The 20,123-nt window shown below is 42.9% G+C and overlaps 1 protein-coding gene across 1 annotated transcript in view; it reads left to right on the top strand.

Moving 5' to 3' along the window:
- Nucleotides 1-20,123, top strand: part of LOC311111685 (myotubularin-related protein 13-like) — a 134,713-nt gene that overhangs the window by 16,837 nt on the left and 97,753 nt on the right. The window contains exon 2 of the mRNA XM_084154477.1: nt 15,006-15,091. Coding sequence (XP_084010603.1) covers nt 15,006-15,091 — 86 coding nt within the window. The remainder of the gene's footprint in view (nt 1-15,005; nt 15,092-20,123) is intronic.

Here is a 20,123-nt window from a genome sequence, read left to right as displayed (position 1 = left end):
TTCTATATGCGCTATTTCTATGTTTCCCGTTCTTAAGTTTGATTGAAAATATACACTACGTGACCAAAAGTATGTGGACACCTGCTCGTCAAACATCTCATTACAAAATCATGGGTATTAAGATGGAGTTGGTCCCCCCTTTGCTGTTGTAACAGCCTCCACTCTTCTGGGAAGGCTTTCCACTAGATGTTGGATCATTGCTGCAGGGACTTGCTTCCATTCAGCCACAAGCATTAGTGAGGTCGGGCACTGATGTTGGGCGTTTAGGCCTGGCTCGCAGTCGGTGTTCAAATTCATCCCAAAGGTGTAAGATGGGGTTGAGGTCAAGGCTCTGTGCAGGCCAGTCAAGTTCTTCCACACTGATCTCGACAAACCATTTCTGTATGGACCTCGCTTTGTGAACGGGGGCATTGTCATGCTGAAACAGGAATGGGCCTTCGCCAAACTATTGCCACAAAGTTGGAAGAACAGAATCGTCAACAATGTAATTGTATGCTGTAGCGTTAACATTTCCCTTCAGTGGAACTAAGGGGCCTAGCCCGAACCATTAAAAACAGCCTCAGACCATTATTCCTCCTAAACTTAAACTTTACAGTTGGCACTATGCATTGGGGCAGGTAGCGTTCTCCTGGCATCCACCAAACCCAGATTCGTCCATCGGACTGCCAGATGGTGAAGCGTGATTCATCACTCCAGAGAACGCGTTTCCACTGCTCCAGAGTCCAATGGCGGCGAGCTTTACGCCACTCCAGCCGACACTTGGCATTGCGCATGGTGATTCTTAGGCTTGTGTGCGGCTGCTCAGCCATGGAAACCCATTTCATGAAGCTCCTTACTAACAGTTATTGTGCTGACGTTGCTTCCAGAGGCAGTTTGGAACTCAGTATTGAGTGTTGCAACCGAGGACAGACCATTTTTACTCGCTACACGCTTTAGCACTCAGCGGTCCCTTTCTGTGAGCTTGTGTGCGTTGTTGCTCCTAGACGTTTCCACTTCACAATAACAGCACTTACAGTTGACCGGGGCAGCTCTAGCAAATTTGACAAACTGACTTGTTGGAAAGGTGGCATCCTATGACGGTGCCATGTTGAAAGTCACTGAGCTCTTCAGTAAGGCCATTCTACTGCCAATGTTTGTCTATGGAGATTGCATGGCTGTGTGCTTGATTTTATACACCTGTCAGCAACGGGTGTGGCTGAAACAGCCGAATCCACTAATTTAAAGGGGTGTCCACATACGTGTGTGTGTGTGTATGTATGTATGTATGTATGTATGTGTGTGTATATATATATATATATATATATATATGTGTATATATATATATATATGTATGTGTATATATATATGTATATATATGTATATGTATATATGTGTGTGTATATATAGATATAGATATAGATATATGTGTATATATGGGGAGAACAAGTATTTGATACACTGCCGATTTTCCAGAAAATCACATTGTATGATTTTTAAGTAATTAATTTGCATTTTGCATGACATAAGTATTTGATCACCTACCAACCAGTAAGAATTCCGTCTCTCACAGGCCTGTTAGTTTTTCTTTAAGAAGCGCTCCTGTTCTCCACTCATTACCTGTATTAACTGCACCTGTTTGAACTCGTTACCTGTATAAAAGACACCTGTCCACACACTCAATCAAACAGACTCCAACCTCTCCACAATGGCCAAGACCAGAGAGCTGTGTAAGGACATCAGGGATACAATTGTAGACCTGCACAAGGCTGGGATGGGCTACAGGACAATAGGCAAGCAGCTTGGTGAGAAGGCAACAACTGTTGGCGCAATTATTAGAAAATGGAAGAAGTTCAAGATGACGGTCAATCACCCTCGGTCTGGGGCTCCATTCAAGATCTCCCCTCGTGGGGCATCAATTATCATGAGGAAGGTGAGGTATCAGCCCAGAACTACACGGCAGGACCTGGTCAATGACCTGAAGAGAGGTGGGACCACAGTCTCAAAGAAAACCATTAGTAACACACTACGCCGTCATGGATTAAAATCCTGCAGCGCACGCAAGGTCCCCCTGCTCAAGCCAGCGCATGTCCAGGCCCGTCTGAAGTTTGCCAATGACCATCTGGATGATCCAGAGGAGGAATGGGAGAAGGTCATGTGGTCTGATGAGACAAAAATAGAGCTTTTTGGTCTAAACTCCACTCGCCGTGTTTGGAGGAAGAAGAAGGATGAGTACAACCCCAAGAACACCATCCCAACCGTGAAGCATGGAGGTGGAAACATCATTCTTTGGGGATGCTTTTCTGTAAAGGGGACAGGACGACTGCACCGTATTGAGGGGAGGATGGATGGGGCCATGTATCGCGAGATCTTGGCCAACAACCTCATTCCCTCAGTAAGAGCATTGAAGATGGGTCGTGGCTGGGTCTTCCAGCATGACAATGACCCGAAACACACAGCCAGGGCAACTAAGGAGTGGCTCTGTAAGAAGCATCTCAAGGTCCTGGAGTGGCCTAGCCAGTCTCCAGACCTGAACCCAATCTCTGGAAGGAGCTGAAAGTCCGTTTTGCCCAGCGACAGCCCCGAAACCTGAAGGATCTGGAGAAGGTCTGTATGGAGGAGTGGGCCAAAATCCCTGCTGCAGTGTGTGCAAACCTGGTCAAGACCTACAGGAAACGTATGATCTCTGTAATTGCAAACAAAGGTTTCTGTACCAAATATTAAGTTAATACTTATGTCATGCAATAAAATGCAAATTAATTACTTAAACATCATACAATGTGATTTTCTGGATTTTTGTTTTAGATTCCGTCTCTCACAGTTGAAGTGTACCTATGATAAAAATTACAGCCCTCTACATGCTTTGTAAGTAGGAAAACCTGCAAAATCGGCAGTGTATCAAATACTTGTTCTCCCCACTGTATATATATGTATGTATGTTTGTGTATGTATGTGTGTGTAAATATATATATATATATATATATATATATATATATATATATATATATATATATATATATATATATATATATATATATATATATATATATATATATATATATATATATATATATATATAGTGTGTGTATTTCAAAGTGGTTTAGATGGTACAATGATCCCCCCCATTTTTTTTTACAGGACAAAAAATCAGACGGTTATTCTTTTGAAATACCCCGGTATACGATATAAACATATATATTTTTTCATTTTACTGCATTGTTAGGAGCTAGTAACATAAGCATTTCGCCACACCCGCTATAACACCTGCTAAACTGTACGCGTCGCAACCAATAAACGTTGATTCTATTTTTTATTTGAACTCTGATTTGAAGTCTAATTTTTGCCATGATAGAATTGATTCTGTTACAAAAAGCTTTTCTGGTGAGTGTTTTTTGCATTGATCTGTGTCAGGTATTGTGGAAACTCTAGGTGAGTGTCTGTAATTGCTATTTGATGTTGGGAAAACACCGATGTCAGGGCAGCATGGATGTGCAGCAGTAGCTCAACACACCGTTATTAAAAACTACATTCAGAAGTTTGTTTTATTAAATTAAGGAATGTAATGTTATATCCTTTTAGGAACAAATTTCACAAGGATAATTTAATTAACACAAAGCTTTTTCATTGTTTAGGCCTACACAAAAAAGTATCAAAATATTAACACTCACTCTAGGGTTGGGCGGTATACCGTTTTTACTTTACCTTCTATAACGGTATTTGAATGTTAGATTTGTTAAATGTGATACGTCGTGTGTAACGTCCATTTTTATAGTTTACTTCGCTACTTGAGTCATCTCTTTTCCGCTCTCTCTCTCGATGACGCTTTGCACATAGACCAAGCCCCGCTCCGTCACTGGAGCGCATTTGTTGTTCCTGGACCATGAGACACTTGTGTTCAGTCTGCATGGTCAATGCAGCACATCAAATCAAATAATTGTATTGGACACATACACGTACAGTGGGGGAAAAAAGTATTTAGTCAACCACCAAATGTGCAAGTTCTCCCACTTAAAAAGATGAGAGAGGCCTGTAACTTTCATCATAGGTACACGTCAACTATGACAGACAAAATGAGATTTTTTTTTTTTTAAATGAATTTATTTGCAAATTATGGTGGAAAATAAGTATTTGGTCAATAACAAAAGTTTCTCAATACTTTGTTATATACCCTTTGTTGGCAATGACACAGGTCAAACGTTTTCTGTAAGTCTTCACGAGGTTTTCACACACTGTTGCTGGTATTTTGGCCCATTCCTCCATGCAGATCTCCTCTAGAGCAGTGATGTTTTGGGGCTGTCGCTGGGCAACATGGACTTTCAACTCCCTCCAAAGATTTTCTATGGGGTTGAGATCTGGAGACTGGCTAGGCCACTCCAGGACCTTGAAATGCTTCTTACGAAGCCACTCCTTCGTTGCCCGGGCGGTGTGTTTGGGATCATTGTCATGCTGAAAGACCCAGCCACGCTTCATCTTCAATGCCCTTGCTGATGGAAGGAGGTTTTCACTCAAAATCTCACGATACATGGCCCCATTCATTCTTTCCTTTACACGGATCAGTCGTCCTGGTCCCTTTGCAGAAAACAGCCCCAAAGCATGATGTTTCCACCCCCATGCTTCACAGTAGGTATGGTGTTCTTTGGATGCAACTCAGCATTCTTTGTCCTCCAAACATGACGAGTTGAGTTTTTACCAAAAAGTTATATTTTGGTTTCATCTGACCATATGACATTCTCCCAATCCTCTTCTGGATCATCCAAATGCACGCTAGCAAACTTCAGACGGGCCTGGACATATACTGGCTTAAGCAGGGGGACACCTGGGGAGGACAAAGAATGCTGAGTTGCATCCAAAGAACACCATACCTACTGTGAAGCATGGGGGTGGAAACATCATGCTTTGGGGCTGTTTTCTGCAAAGGGACCAGGGGGTGTCCCCCTGCTTAAGCCAGTATATGTCCAGGCCCGTCTGAAGTTTGCTAGAGTGCATTTGGATGATCCAGAAGAGGATTGGGAGAATGTCATATGGTCAGATGAAACCAAAATAGAACTTTTTGGTAAAAACTCAACTCGTCGTGTTTGGAGGACAAAGAATGCTGAGTTGCATCCAAAGAACACCATACCTACTGCATGGAGGAATGGGCACTGCAGGATTTGAGTCCCTGGCGGCGTAGTATGTTACTGATGGTAGGCTTTGTTACTTTGGTCCCAGCTCTCTGCAGGTCAGGGGGATTTTTGCTCACCGTTCTTGTGATCATTTTGACCCCACAGGGTGAGATCGAGGGAGATTATCAGTGGTCTTGTATGTCTTCCATTTCCTAATAATTGCTCCCACAGTTGATTTCTTCAAACCAAGCTGCTTACCTATTGCAGATTCAGTCTTCCCAGCCTGGTGCAGGACTACAATTTTGTTTCTCGTGTCCTTTGACAGCTCTTTGGTCTTGGCCATAGTGGAGTTTGGAGTGTGACTGTTTGAGGTTGTGGACAGGTGTCTTTTATACTGATAACAAGTTCAAACAGGTGCCATTAATACAGGTAACGAGTGGAGGACTGAGGAGCCTCTTAAAGAAGAAGTTACAGGTCTGTGAGAGCCGGAAATCTTGCTTGTATGTAGGTGACCAAATACTTATTTTCCACCATAATTTGCAAATAAATTCATAAAAAATCCTACAATGTGATTTTCTGGAGAAAAAAATCTATATTTGTCTGTCATAGTTGACGTGTACCTATGATGAAAATTACAGAACTTGCACAATTGGTGGCTGACTAAATGCTTTTTTCCCCCACTGTAGCTAATATGATCAGAATCCACCTCAGAGTTTCAAGACTGAAGCTGGCAAGTCATTTGTTTGGCTAGCTAGCTAGCTAGCTAGCTAATGTTAGCTGGCTAGCTGGCAATTGTTTTGATTCGAATGCCAGCCAGTGTCCGGAGGTTGAGGATGGAGAAGCCCGAAAGCAAGATGGCACAGCAGAGTTGTGGAGTGATGAGAATCGTAGGGTGGACTAAGTTACAAGACTACTCTTGAATTATTATTGGAATGTGGTGTGCTTTCTGGTGCCACGTGACTCCCGTAGATTCATCCAAGTGGGTGCTTCATTTTGCTAGTGGTGAAGGAGTAGCTAGCTAGCTACACCTAATCTGGAGTCCATGAACTGCAGTTGCTGAGCTCAAACTTAACCTGAGTCCTGCTATGGAGAAGCCACACAGACGGCAGGGACAGCAAGACACCTTGATGACACAGACCAGCGTTGCTTGCTCTCCCCCTTATGACCACCTTCCTCTGATGACCTCTCAAGCCATTAACTTTCCTGACCCTCACATGACCTTCCATCTCATGAATGATGTTGTTTTTCTAAATTGTTTATCTTTTATGTTGTTGCTTTAAAGTGCTTAGATTTTTATTTGAATGAATAGTGCTTTAAAAGTTGCATAAATTATTATTATTAATGGGTGGACTGGCGGCCATTGCGAGTGAACCCATGGGTGCAAAGCAGGAAGTGTACCCATCAATATGTGTTGTGATTTGTTGATTCAACTCAACTGATATTACCAAAAATACATTCCATTGCTAGAGCCACATCATTTGAATGAACATTCTACATTACCATGAAAATGATTGTATCCCAGGCAGTCATTGCAAGTGTACCCATGAGTTTACCAGTCAAACGCGCTTATACGGTAATTGTGTCAGCCCTAATTATTGTTACAGTTCTAAAAGCTTGTGCAAGGCCTTAGTGTTATGACTAGCTTTAACTAATATTATTTCAATCATATTTTATAGGTATTTGTGATGCGCTGAGTCAGAAGAGTCAGGTTGTGGTGTTGTAGAATTGAGAAGATGTCAGATGTGGAAATGTCTCCTATGTTATTGAACACTAGGGATTTGTTGCCTCTGTTGATTGGCTGATGCACTTTGGGCAGCTTCCCTTTTGGTTTTGCACTTTGTGATGAGGCATCCTGACCACAATGGAGGAGTTCCTTCCTTTCTTCGTCAGAGTGGAGAGTGCAGGAGGGGTTATAGCCAAAACTTGTCCAGGGAAACTCCACTGACTCCACTGCTTCAGAGCACCTATCCAGATGGGGATTCTGGTTTCCATTTAAAACAACAACATTCCATTCAAGTACTTATGTAAGTCAAGTAATCAGTTAGGAAATGCATTTGCATATTGTATGATTGGAAAAGGAAATGTAGGTTGCTGAATGTCACACAGTGTGTGGTAATGTAGGAAGGATTGCAAAGGAAGTCCCACTCATTAACCGCCTAATCTCTGTGATCAGATATCCGTCAATGTTCACATAGAGCTCATAGCTATAGACTAGTTGTAATGGAGACCAGAGGTTTGAACTCAATGAAACATTTCATTCACATGCCTTGCTCTTTTAGGGAAATCAAAACAAAACAAAACCACTTATTTAGGCAAATTTTATGGCCACCATTCGTCATCCATAAAGGACAAGTTAACAAATGATAAGTGCTAGGTACGTCAGTGGTTGTATGGTTAACCTTCCACGGCTCTTAATTCATTTGACCCATATTATTTTGATGGTTCATGTTGATGTGCATTTTGGTCCATCTTTTCCTGTGATGCCCTGATGCATTTCCTTCCAAATATTTTCCTAGTTTTGCAGCTGCTTTCAGACACTGGAATGCTTCCTGGAATTGGATCTCTGTGATATCATTAATTTGATCATCTTTGATACCCTTTCCCATGCAAACTATGGCATATTCCTTTGCATATCTTATTTGGAACATCCAGTCCAGTGTGTTTAGCTCTAGGATGGGGGCTGTGGAAAGCTTTTGGACATGTTGTTTGAGTGATGAGGGGCTTTACGTAATAACTCTCACTGAAAAAATAGCATTCAGCACTAACTGGGTTTCATTACGTGGAGCAGCAGTGGGGGATTTTAATACAATCCTTCTTGTGGAACGGAGGAAAACCGAGTTAGCAGCACCTGCCAACCTGTCTCCAACTAACCGGCACACCTGTCCACACACTGGGCCAGATGCAGGTTAGGAGCTGACGTGGAGATGACGAAAGCTGGCGGCTAGCCGCCGGCCTAGGGCCTGCCCAGGCCTCCTAGAGCTGATGTATGGAGCAGCTCTGCTAGAAGACAAAGGCCAGGACGATGGATTAACCTTTTTCAAGTAGAAGAAACACATGCACTAATCACGAGAGTATTTCAAGAGAGACCAACGACCATCCTGTGGTTGTTTTGGAAACCGAATTAGGCAATGATGAATAATGTCTAGAGCATTATGTCTTTGGCCTCGTTTTTATTTTGTCTCTTTGGGTGTTTTTTCATTTTAGTTTGTTTTCATTTAAGCCGTTGTGATGCAAGTGTACGCAAATATTTGCTCATCTTACACTCAGCACACTTTTGTCTCTTGTCCCAAACAGTCACATTTTTTCTGTATCTTACCACAGGCCTAAAATGTAAAATTGGCTAGAGTTTTAGCTGTGGAATGCACATAGCAGTAACTTCCAGCTCTGATAGTCTGTGTTGCACTAACAGGCTATGTGTAGTAAACACTCAGCAGACCCAGTGATATAACCACTATCTTATTCTGGTCATTACTCTACTGTGAAAATACCCTGGCCAAGTCATTAACTCTTGAGTCTACTAAAAACAGGTTTTTTGGACACACACTATGTGGAGTGTTTGGGAAAAACATTGTTTAATGGTTTGGTTTACAGTTTGGTTCTGTGGGTTTGACATTTGTTTTGTGTCTGTACGTTTTACAAGATTTTCAAATGTAATAGATCTTGTAACCTTTTATACTACATAACATATTTTGTTAATGTAAAACAAATAAAGAAGAAACCAGGCATAGGCCTAAATCAGGATTGTTCATTGCTACTGTTAATTCAGGGCCCTGTTCAATCAACAATTTCAGCGCAAAAATAATGTTGTTTGACTAAGCCTGACCTACAAACGGAATAGTTTTTTTGCAACCCTTGTTAAACATGGAATGAATTCCATGTAGGCTAGTGATTGGGCCCATGGTGTTACTAAACAGACCAAGAACTTGGTCTTCTTCAGAAAGTGATCAATATTATTCAGCACTTCTATAAACTGAATGTTATTCACTTGTATATTTTATGTCATGACCCCCAAGCAGGTTTACAGTGTGAAAAAGAGAGGGGACAATCTACCAGTTGTTTGGAATTCCTCTCTGTCTGTTATTACAAGAGGATCCTGAAATTAGCATGTTCCTGTTCTAGCCTGGCCTGTATTACCCTGAGCCGTCAGGCTGCTTTTATTGTTATCTAGGGGGTAATATCTGACAGTGTGGACTGCTTTTAATTGTTTACAGAGTGCAGCCTCACCGAATGTCAGGAATTCTGTAATTTATTGTCATCCTTGAGTGGAAAGTAGAGCTTGGAACGCTGAAAGAGTCTAAGCATGTGATCTCAATCAGGGAAGGGGTACATACTGCAGACACTTGATGCGATGTCATGGTCAGGATGGGGGACGGGCTCCTCAGGGCTCTACTCAGCCAACCACACAGCCCAGCACACATGCCCAGACCCTCATGAAGATTAACGGCCCCCCTCTGTCTCCAAAGCCTTGACAGAGGTCAGCGTATTAAGGGGCAGCTGACAGCTGGCTTGAGCCACTGAGGGCAGGAGGGCAGCAGCCAAATGAGACTGGTGATTAGGTGTAGCAGTCCCTCCTATTGGATTCCTGCTCTCTCCCCTCTACATGACCTGCCTGACTCATGGGCCGCTGCTCCACCATGATGAAACAGAGTATGCTACTTAAGATGTGTGTTTTAGATAGTAGTTTAGGCCTAGTATTCATGGTACTTCAGGTACTGTAAGAGGAAATGCTAGGCTGTCATTTATTTTTGTTGTAATCAGAGGTTTAGTGACAGTGTTTTACTGCTTGTTACAATTTCAGTGACCAACATAGCCCTTAGCATGTTTTGTGAGCCAGCAGTTTTTAGATCTGGAGAGAAAACACTCGGCACTGCCACTCTCCACTTGGCTGTCATGTTTACAGGAAGCAGAATCAACGTCAATGTGGGGATAAAAGTGTTTTGTGGAAAGAGATCTGTCTATTTGTGAAGGAAACCATGCCATGATATACAGTAGACCGTCTTGTCAGCAAATTCTCTTAATGTCACTCTTACACGTAAACAGGTGTCAGTGAGGTTACACTGTTCAAAGCTGCTCTGTTTAAAGCTGCTCAAAGGTAGGATGCTACTACATTTTACATTTACATTTTAGTCATTTAGCAGACGCTCTTATCCAGAGCAACTTACAGTTAGTGCATTCATCTTAATATAGCTAAGTGGGACTACCATATATCACAGGCATAGAAAGTACATTGTTCCTCAACGTAGCTAGCATTAGGTGACATGAGAGAACTTGGGAAGGTTGAAAACCAGGCGGGCTGCAACGTTCTGAATAAGTTGCAGGGGTTTGATGGCATAAGTGGGGATCCCAGCCAACAGCGAGTTGTAGTAGTTCAGGCGGGAGAGGACAAGTGCCTGGATTACAACCTGCACCACTTCCTGTGTGAGGTAGGGTCGTACTCTACGGATGTTGTAGAGCATGAACCTGCAGGAGCGAGTCACTTCTTTGCACTCTGGGAGGGTGACACGGTGGAGTTGTCAACCGTGATGGAGGGCTTTGAGTGGGCAGGCCTTCCCCGGGGGGAAGAGCAGTTCGGTCTTGAGGTGGTGGGCCGACATCCAAGTTAAGATATCTGCCAGACACGCAGATGTGTGTCGCCACCTGGGTGTCGGAAGGGGGGGAAAGAGAAAAGTAGTTGATTTGTCATCCGCATAGCAATGATAGGAGAGACCATGTGAGGATATGATGGAGCCGAGTGACTTGGTGTATATAGAAGAGAGGGCCTAGAAACGAGCCCTGGGGGATACCAGTAGTGAGAGTACGTGGTGCAGACACAGATCCTCTCCACGTCACCTGGTAGGAGCGGCCTGCCAGGTAGGATGCAATCTAAGAGTGTGCATAGCCTGAGACGCCCAGCCCTGAGAGGGTGGAGAGGAGGATCTGATGGTTCACTGTGTCGAAGGCAGCGGATAGATCTAGGAGGATGATAACAGAGGAGAGAGAGTCAGCTTTGGCAGTGCGGAGAGGCTCTGTGATAGAGAATAGGAGTCTCTGTTGAGTGACCCGTCTTGAAGCTTGACTGGTTAGGGTCAAGAAGATAGTTCTGAGAGAGTTAATGAGAAAGTTCATCAGCGACAGCACACAAGTGTTTTGGAAAGAAAACAAAGATGGGATACAGGTCTACAGTTTTTGACGTCAGATGAGTCGAGTGTTGGTTTTTTGAGGAGGGGAGCAACTCGGGCCATTTTGAAGTCAGATGGGGCTCCGCCAGTGGTCAGGGATGAGTTGACGAGGGAAGTGAGGAATTGGAGAAGATCTCCAGGGATGGTCGGGAAAAGGGAGGAGGGGATGGGGTCGAGTGGGAAAGTTGTCGGACGGCCAGACCTCACTAGTCACAGGATGTCATCTGGAGAGAGAGGGGAGAAAGAGGTCATGGCATAGGGTAGTTCTGTGTGAGTGAGACCAGTGGACTCAATAGGCTGAGTGAATGAGTAGCGGATGTCGCCAACCTTTTTTTCAAAGTGGTTGACAAAGTCGTCTGCAGAGAAGGGAGGGGGTGGAGGATTAAGGAGGGAGGAGAAGGTGGAAAATAGTTTCCTAGGGTTAGAGGCAGAAGCTTGAAATTGAGTGGTAGAGAGGAGGGAGTGAAATGATGACTGGTCCTCCGCAAGTTTAGTTTTCATCCATTTTAGCTCAACTGTCCGCAGCCCTGTTCTGTAAGCTCGCAATGAGTCACTCAGCCACGGAGCAGGAGGGGAGGGCCGAGCCGGCCGGAAAGAAAGAAAGGGGACAGTGCGAGTCATAGGATGCTTAAAGGGAAGAGAGTAGGGTTGAAGAGGCAGAATCAGGAGACACAAGGAAGAAGGATTTAGCAGAAGGGAAGTGTATTGGAAGTGTAAAGTGGTGTACTGTACTGACCACCATTGATCTGTTGAACTATACTGAACAAAAATATAGACGCAACATGTAATATTTCTCAATCACTTTCTTTCCTATTCTGGTATGATCATTTAAAGGTGCCACCCTCCCTGGCATGACTTTGCAGAATATAAGATCCCAGAAATGTTCCATATGCACAAAAAGCTTATTTCTCTGAAATTTTGTGGACAAATTTGTTTACATCCCTGTTGAGCATTTTTCCCTTGCCAAGATAATCCATCCACCTGACAGGTGTGGCATATCAAGAAGCTGATTAAACAGCATGATCATTACACAGGTGCACCTTGTGCTGGGGACAATAAAAGGCCACTCTAAAATGTGCAGTTTTGTCACACAACACAATGCCACAGATGTCTCAAGCTTTGAGGGAACGTACAATTGGCATGCTGAATGCAGGAATGCCCACCGGAGCTGTTGCCAGATAATTTAATGTTCATTTCTCTAACATAAGCCGCCTCCAACGTCGTTTTAGAGTATTTGGCTGTACGTCCAACTGGCCTCACAACTGCAGACCACGTGTAACCACGCCAGCCCAGGACCTGCCCATCCGGCTTCTTCACCTGCGGGATTGTCTGAGACCAGCCACCCAGACAACTGATGAAATTGGGGAGTATTTCTATCTGTAATAAAGCCATTTTGTGGGGAAAAACTCATTCTGATTGGCTGGGCCTGGCTTCCCATTGGGTGGTCCTGGCTCCCAAGTGGATGGGCCTATGCCCTCCCAGGCCCACCCATGGCTACGCACCTGCCCAGTCATGTGAAATCCATAGACTAGGGCCTAATTTATTTATTTCAATTGACTGATTTCCTTATATGAACTGTAACTCTGTAAAAATTGTTAAAATTGTTGCATATTGCGTTTTATATTTGTGTTCAGTATATATTGCCCCATATAGTCTGTTGCACTAATAGACTAAGCAATAGGCTACGTGCAGCAATGCTCCTCCTCATTCTTGATAGGTTTCTTCTCAACAGTGATGGAATAAAAACGGTGCTAAATTAATGCGTGACTGAGAGCTTAAAATAAAATGTAAATGAAGTCATCGTGTCAGACAATACTTTGACAAACGGCACGTTGGAAAGGAAAGCATTTCTACATGCTGTTCTTGGCATGCCGAAGAAAGGAATTCTTTTTAAGTTTCTTAATTAGATTCATTTTCCATTTCTTAGCTTTCCAGATTTTTGATTCAAATACTCTTCTATCACCTCCTTAAATAGATTGCAGTCAGTTGTAACTCATTACATTTTGTTGATGAGCAATTACATCCCATTTGTTTCAAAATTCCCTAAAACAATTGTATGTCAGCCATATGTGACAGTGACCCTGTGTTGTTTTTCATGATATGTTGGCTCTTAAAATAGACCAGACAACACTTTGACTTTATACAGTCCATGCTGTGGCAGTGTCTGTTCAACCATGCATTGAATACCGAACTGATAATAAAGGGATGACCGTGTTCAGCAGATCAGCCTTGTACTGCATCTCTCTGTGCCACCACTATCTATTGAAATCTGACCTCTTGTTTGGAGATATTTCCCTGAGCTGTCTGATTAGTGACCTACCTGACAGATGCAGGGGGTTGTGTAGGAGGAGGAAGAAGGTGCTCTCTCCTTCATTCGCTCCTCGTCCTCCTCTCCCTGAATCAGGCTGTCAGAGTGGATCACTCCCAAATGGATGACCTCCCCACTTCTGTAATCTGCTTTGTGTTAGCAGTCCGGGTTCAGTTTCTCGCACTTAATCTTTGACCACATTCTCTGTAAAACATCTTGATTTAATCCAACCCTGTAATTTATTTATTGGTCGGGACTGATTCCAGATCTGCTGATGCATTTCGCCTTCGTTCTTTTAACCTCTGTGTTTGTTTCTCGCGTCGATGGCAATGTCACATTTGAATTCAGTTTCACTGTCAATTAACTCATTTACACGCCCTGCATGCACCCTCTTTCAATGGCGACTTGGCTACATTAGGGCTTTGGCTCCATGCTCACTGATTTGGAAATAGGCCTATTCATTTATTTCAGCGTCTTCTCGTTTTCTAGTGCAGATGCAAATAATATGGAAACAAACTTAGCCTATCTATGTGTGTCTTCCCCTTAGAGTGGGTTGGCAATTGGCTTGTAGGATTGCTTCACCATTTACACTTAAAGGGATACTTCTGGATTTTGGCAATGAGGCCCTTTATCTACTCACCCAGAGTCAGATACCAACTTGTGGATACCATTTTTATGTCTCTGTGTGCATGTTAGTAGATACCAATAGACTTCCAGTCATTGCGCTAAAGCTAGTTAGCATTGGCTCACAAAACGACCTTGAACTTCCATCATACTGGACACAGAGACGTATAAAAATGGTATCCACAAGTTAATCTGACTAGATAAAGGGCATTATTGCCAAAATCCAGAAGTATCCCTTTAACATGGCTATCTTGGGATATATTCTGGAGAAGCACAGGATGGATGTTCTGCTGTTATGACCCTGTAGTGCTACTTATCTGTGCTTTCCTCTTGTAAGTTGTGGTCGAAGTGTTTCCACAGAACGAAGAGAAAGATGGAAAATACAAGGAGAATCATCACAGTGGACCTAACCGATTGTGCCAATTAGGAAGTCTGGAAATGTGATCATACATCAAAATGATTTGTGCGTCCTCGAATGCCCCCTTCAACTCTCCCTTTTGGAAAAATAGTTTTATTAGGGCCATTCACAACCAGTATGTCCTTTAACAATGTGAAAAGCTGACTTTTTAGTGTCCATTCCACAGAACATTATCTTGACCCATGCATCATTCACTGTACACAATGCATCTGGCTGTGTTAACTAGAGGAGCTTATCTCTTCCCTCTCTTCCTGTTGGTGGTATAGGCCCTAGAGCTCTGTCCTAGATGAATTCCATAATATTGTAGATAATATCATTCAGGCTACTCCTTAGGTGGAGGACACCTTGACATCAGATCAGATCTGTACCATGCCGGGTCTTCCCTACAATTGATTGCCATTGTTTGGTTTGGTTTCCAGGTGAAGGAGAAGGATGTGGGAAGATCATCCAGCGCTTCCCCAAGAAGGACTGGGAGGGCACAGTGTTTCCCCAGGGGGTGGAGATGGTGAGTACATAAAATGTCACTGAGACTGACACAGTGTTGAGAGAACACCGACTCATTCACGCACCCTGTGTGAAAGCAGTGGTAGTGAGTTGCTTGCTTCCCCACATTAACCTCCCTACCTCAGCCTGCATGTTTGGGTGCTCTGGTTTCTCTTCGCAGAACTTGAGTTGACCTAATGTACACATGGGGCTCTGCCTGATGGAGCAAAAATCTAGAGAGGATTGCATAATTTCCTGTTTTGACTGAGGACTATTTTAGTGGTTATTTTGTCTGCAATGGAAAATGGGCTTGCTAAGCTACGGTGCTCCAACCAATCATGCTGTTGGAGTGCTCTGTTCACTAAGGTAGCCCTCCCTGGTAGCTCTTCTGGAACATTCTGGAGTTAATGTGTCATTAACTCTCACAGTGCCCACTTCCCAACTTGCCGGAACAGTTTTGACCGATTTTTTTTTTTGAAATCCTCTCCACTGACTGAGATGCCAACGTTCTTTTGCACTGTGAAATGTTCTGTTGCCGTATCGCACTGACAAGAACCCCAGGAGTGGCACAACAGTTGAGACATCTTCCCATGTTCCCAGGACACATGTTCTTCTGGAGTGTGCAGAGCAAATATTGGCATTTCCTGTGTCAACAAATGCATAATGATTGTTTATTCAAGAGTTTGTTTCAACCCTTTCCGCCTCCACTAATTGGGACATTCCTACCCCACTCCCAGAATCCTCAGCTAAGTCCAGCCTGTTATCGCTCCCTCTGCTGGGTGTCACCATCTTCCTTTTTTGGTTGCATTAGGGAGTTGCATCCCTCTCGCTCCCTCTGTCGCTCTCATTACTCTATCTTTCTCTATCCCCCTCTCCTCCGAGGGTGACTTGGGGGGGGGTCCTTGACTTGAGACATGGGGCCTGTTACCATCGTGCACAAATCATTGCACTCATCGAGACCAAATATTTGCTTATCTGGGTCTGGAGAGATCTGGAAGTCAATATCCAGGGCAACAGTAGCAGTAAACTCACTGGCCCAGGCAACCTCCCACAGTTCAACAGTGTTCCCCGGCCAGCGCATGGCCAATGGGGCTTGCCCGCCTGCGTGTTTGTTTATTTGTTTGTTTACTTGGACATACTAAATGATTTAAATTAGGATGCTTTTGGCCCACAGTCAACAGAAATGAGAGCGAGGCGCCTCCTGAATGCCACTGTCCTGCGAAGACTCCCTAATGTCCCGATGTTTTGACAGATTCCAGGCACTACTTGAGCCATTTACTTAGAACAAGCAAAATCAGCACAATTTCTTAAAGATGCGATCGCTGCTACATTTTGAACATTTGTTTACGGTCACATATGCACTTCTCCCCTCATGGAGGCTAAACTACTCTGCCTTTTTAATGCCAAGTGGATACACATGGGCATTTCTTCTTCCTCTGTTATATAGTATGTTCTAGTTCTGTCAATTTCAGTTTTTTCACTATGGATTTTGTTACATTTAGCATATGCTTTCACAGAAAAACGTGTTGCCAATTTGTGGGTTATGTTACTCAATGTCCACATTTTTGGCATAGCCCTCAGTTTGGGACAAGTAGTGCTAAGTGATTTAACAAAAATCTGTTATTTTTGGTTTTTTAAACAACTAATTGACCGATGTCTGTTCAATTATTTGAATTCCATTTAGTTTCTTTTTTTTTTTCTGTGAGCAAGATGAGTAGTTTCTGTAGAGATAAATCAGATGAAGCCTGAACTGTGCAATGTAGTAGGGAGTTGTAGTTTCCAACAGCCAATATTCTACATAGTTCAGCACAGAAATTGTGGTAATTAACTACAATGACCATAATCCATTGACGCCCGCTTAAACTTGTCCAGTCTGTGCAGCGCAAAACACGGAAACTGAGAGAACACCAGATCGAGAGGGATAGAAAGCAGTTGCTTCACAAACCTGAAAATACATCTCAGTGATTGACAGTTGGTATTCAGCAGTCAAAAGTATCATAACATTGACTAAATATATTTAGTTGACCCAAATATTTTCAAATAGCCTATTCCACTCTGGTGGAGCTGTGGCACGAAAGAGATGAATAGTAGCCTAGGCCTATCTGGCTATCTGTGTGTCTGTGAGTGCCGAATCGTGCAGATGGAGCGAGTGACACAGGCAACGATCCTAGCTGACTGTGCGTTTTTTGTGATGGGTTGTAAATCATAATGGGCTGCAGAGCAACTCTGCTGTCCTCAGAACTGAATAATTATAAACTGATTCGCATTTTTGTCTCATCTTCTCTCTTATTAGTCTAGGCTACTATATGTGTTGTAGGTAGGTAGGTTGCACATTGCTAGAATAATATGGAAATTAGTTTAGGCCATTTCTTTCATAAGCTTTCTTCAGCTGTAGCCTACGTTTTCTTTGGACCTTGATATTGTTTGCTCAATGTCCCTTCTTGTGGCCTAAAATGTTTGTCATTCAAAATACATCTGTGACTCTCATAATTATTCCCATTTAAAAGCGGCAACTTTAGGGCATTAAACACTTTATTCGAATAGTTTTCAAAATACTGTTCATAACTTTAATTTGTCTTAATTCTTTTATGATGTTTCAGTTAGTAGGATTAGGCTTTTGGTTGTTTTGGTTCACAACGGCAAGGAGGGATTTATTTTCTAGCCTCTCATTCATGCATGCATCATTTCTGTCTTATAATGCTTTGCTCAACTGTAAGGTTTGTTCAAATTTCTCATTAGATTTTGCTATTGTTTCTTCTATCTCTCTCATTATTACTCTAGGCCTCCCATGTTTTTGGGTAATTTAAAAACAACTTCAAACTTTGAGAGCCTAGAACTCCATTAGATGAATTCATTGTTTGATCATGAAATAGTGCGGTGGGAGAAATCCAGCATGCATTAAACTGGAAGTGGCTTAATAGGTCAAGTCAAATTCATATCAAATGTAGAGTAAATGTGGGCTTCTATAACAATACGACACCAGAGTGTCTGCCAGTGTTCCCTCTAACCTGCGTGCGTGCTGTATTTTTGAGACAGGCTTGAATAAGCTAAGTAGCCAATAGGCAGAGGGTAGCATCATTTCTGATTCTCTAATAATGGTATGGGAATAATACTGCACAACATTTTCAGTCACCTCCTTGTCTGAAGGACAAGTGGATAAACAGATTAATGTCAAGCCCTGCATGTTTTTCAAAAAAATCTCATGAAATGTAGGTCTACATTGAACACCACACATTGGCTGCTACTGTAGGCTGAATGATAGAACAGCTATTTCCATGTGAAGATGTTATGGGGTGCATTTTCTCCATGGTTTTTGATAGTAGGCCACTCTGGTAGGCCTACATTATGATCAAATAGCCACAGTAGCCTACTTGGCCACTGTTAAAACTGTAATTTAAAGCGGGTACAGCCTCAGTGTTCACAGTAAACACGCGCCTGAAGTTGCACAGAATTTTCACAACGTTCAAGTTTGCGCTCAGCAGATCAGAAATTTGCTCAGTTGCGAAATAAGTTATAGGGAACATTGGTGTCTGCTATAAAAATAGACTTTGGCTATTGGCCCAGATCATTGGAGAGAGAGCTAAAAACAACAGATTTTCTGACCGGATATTTTGTGCTGCTTTGGTGAGACTAGCTCTGTCTACATTGTTCTCTTGCTTTGTGTAAATATATAACATATTTATTCAAATAGGCTATAGCAAATAGGAATATAGGCAATTTACTCAGAATGTCAACCATGTACTGTCCATCTGTGCGTTGCATGATCCAATTCTGATCAGAGTACTTGTTTGATATTGTGATTTTTTTACTTGTCCATTCGGACAACTGACATCTAGATTCTGGTTGTCCCACAATTGTTTTACTTTCCCCGGACAAGCCTTAATGTCAAGCCCTGCTCACCTCAGTGCTGAGAGACTCCACACTTTGCCCTGGTGAATGAGGTTTCCTGCCAGCTGTTAGACTGGCTGGGGTATACAGTGGGGAAAAAAAGTATTTAGTCAGCCACCAGTTGTGCAAGTTCTCCCACTTAAAAAGATGAGAGAGGCCTGTAATTTTCATCATATGTACACGTCAACTATGACAGACAAAATGAGGGAAAAAAATTCAGAAAATCACATTGTAGGATTTTTAATGAATTTATTTGCAAATGATGGTGGAAAACAAGTATTTGGTCAATAACAAAAGTTTCTCAATACTTTGTTATATACCCTTTGTTGGCAATGACACAGGTCAAACGTTTTCTGTAAGTCTTCACAAGGTTTTCACACACTGTTGCTGGTATTTTGGCCCATTCCTCCATGCAGATCTCCTCTAGAGCAGTGATGTTTTTGACGTTTCATCTTCAATGCCCTTGCTGATGGAAGGAGGTTTTCACTCAAAATCTCACGATACATGGCCCCATTCATTCTTTCCTTTACACGGATCAGTCGTCCTGGTCCCTTTGCAGAAAAACAGCCCCAAAGCATGATGTTTCCACCCCCATGCTTCACAGTAGGTATGGTGTTCTTTGGATGCAACTCAGCAGTCTTTGTCCTCCAAACACGACGAGTTGAGTTTTTACCAAAAAGTTCTATTTTGGTTTCATCTGACCATATGACATTCTCCCAATCCTCTTCTGGATCATCCAAATGCATTCTAGCAAACTTCAGACGGGCCTGGACATGTACTGGCTTAAGCAGTGGGACACATCTGGCACTGCAGGATTTGAGTCCCTGGCGGCGTAGTGTGTTACTGATGGTAGGCTTTGTTACTTTGGTCCCAGCTCTCTGCAGGTCATTCACTAGGTCCCCCCGTGTGGTTCTGGGATTTTTGCTCACCGTTCTTGTGATCATTTTGACCCCACGGGGTGAGATCTTGCGTGGAGCCCCAGATCGAGGGAGATTATCAGTGGTCTTGTATGTCTTCCATTTCCTAATAATTGCTCCCACAGTTGATTTCTTCAAACCAAGCTGCTTACCTATTGCAGAGTCAGTCTTCCCAGCCTGGTGCAGGTCTACAATTTTGTTTCTGGTGTCCTTTGACAGCTCTTTGGTCTTGGCCATAGTGGAGTTTGA

Source organism: Coregonus lavaretus (genome assembly GCF_964263955.1).
Source record: "Coregonus lavaretus genome assembly, chromosome: 37".
Lineage (NCBI taxonomy): Eukaryota > Metazoa > Chordata > Actinopteri > Salmoniformes > Salmonidae > Coregonus > Coregonus lavaretus.
The sequence above is the reverse complement of the archived record's forward strand: the minus strand, read 5'-3'. Positions and strand labels throughout refer to the sequence as shown.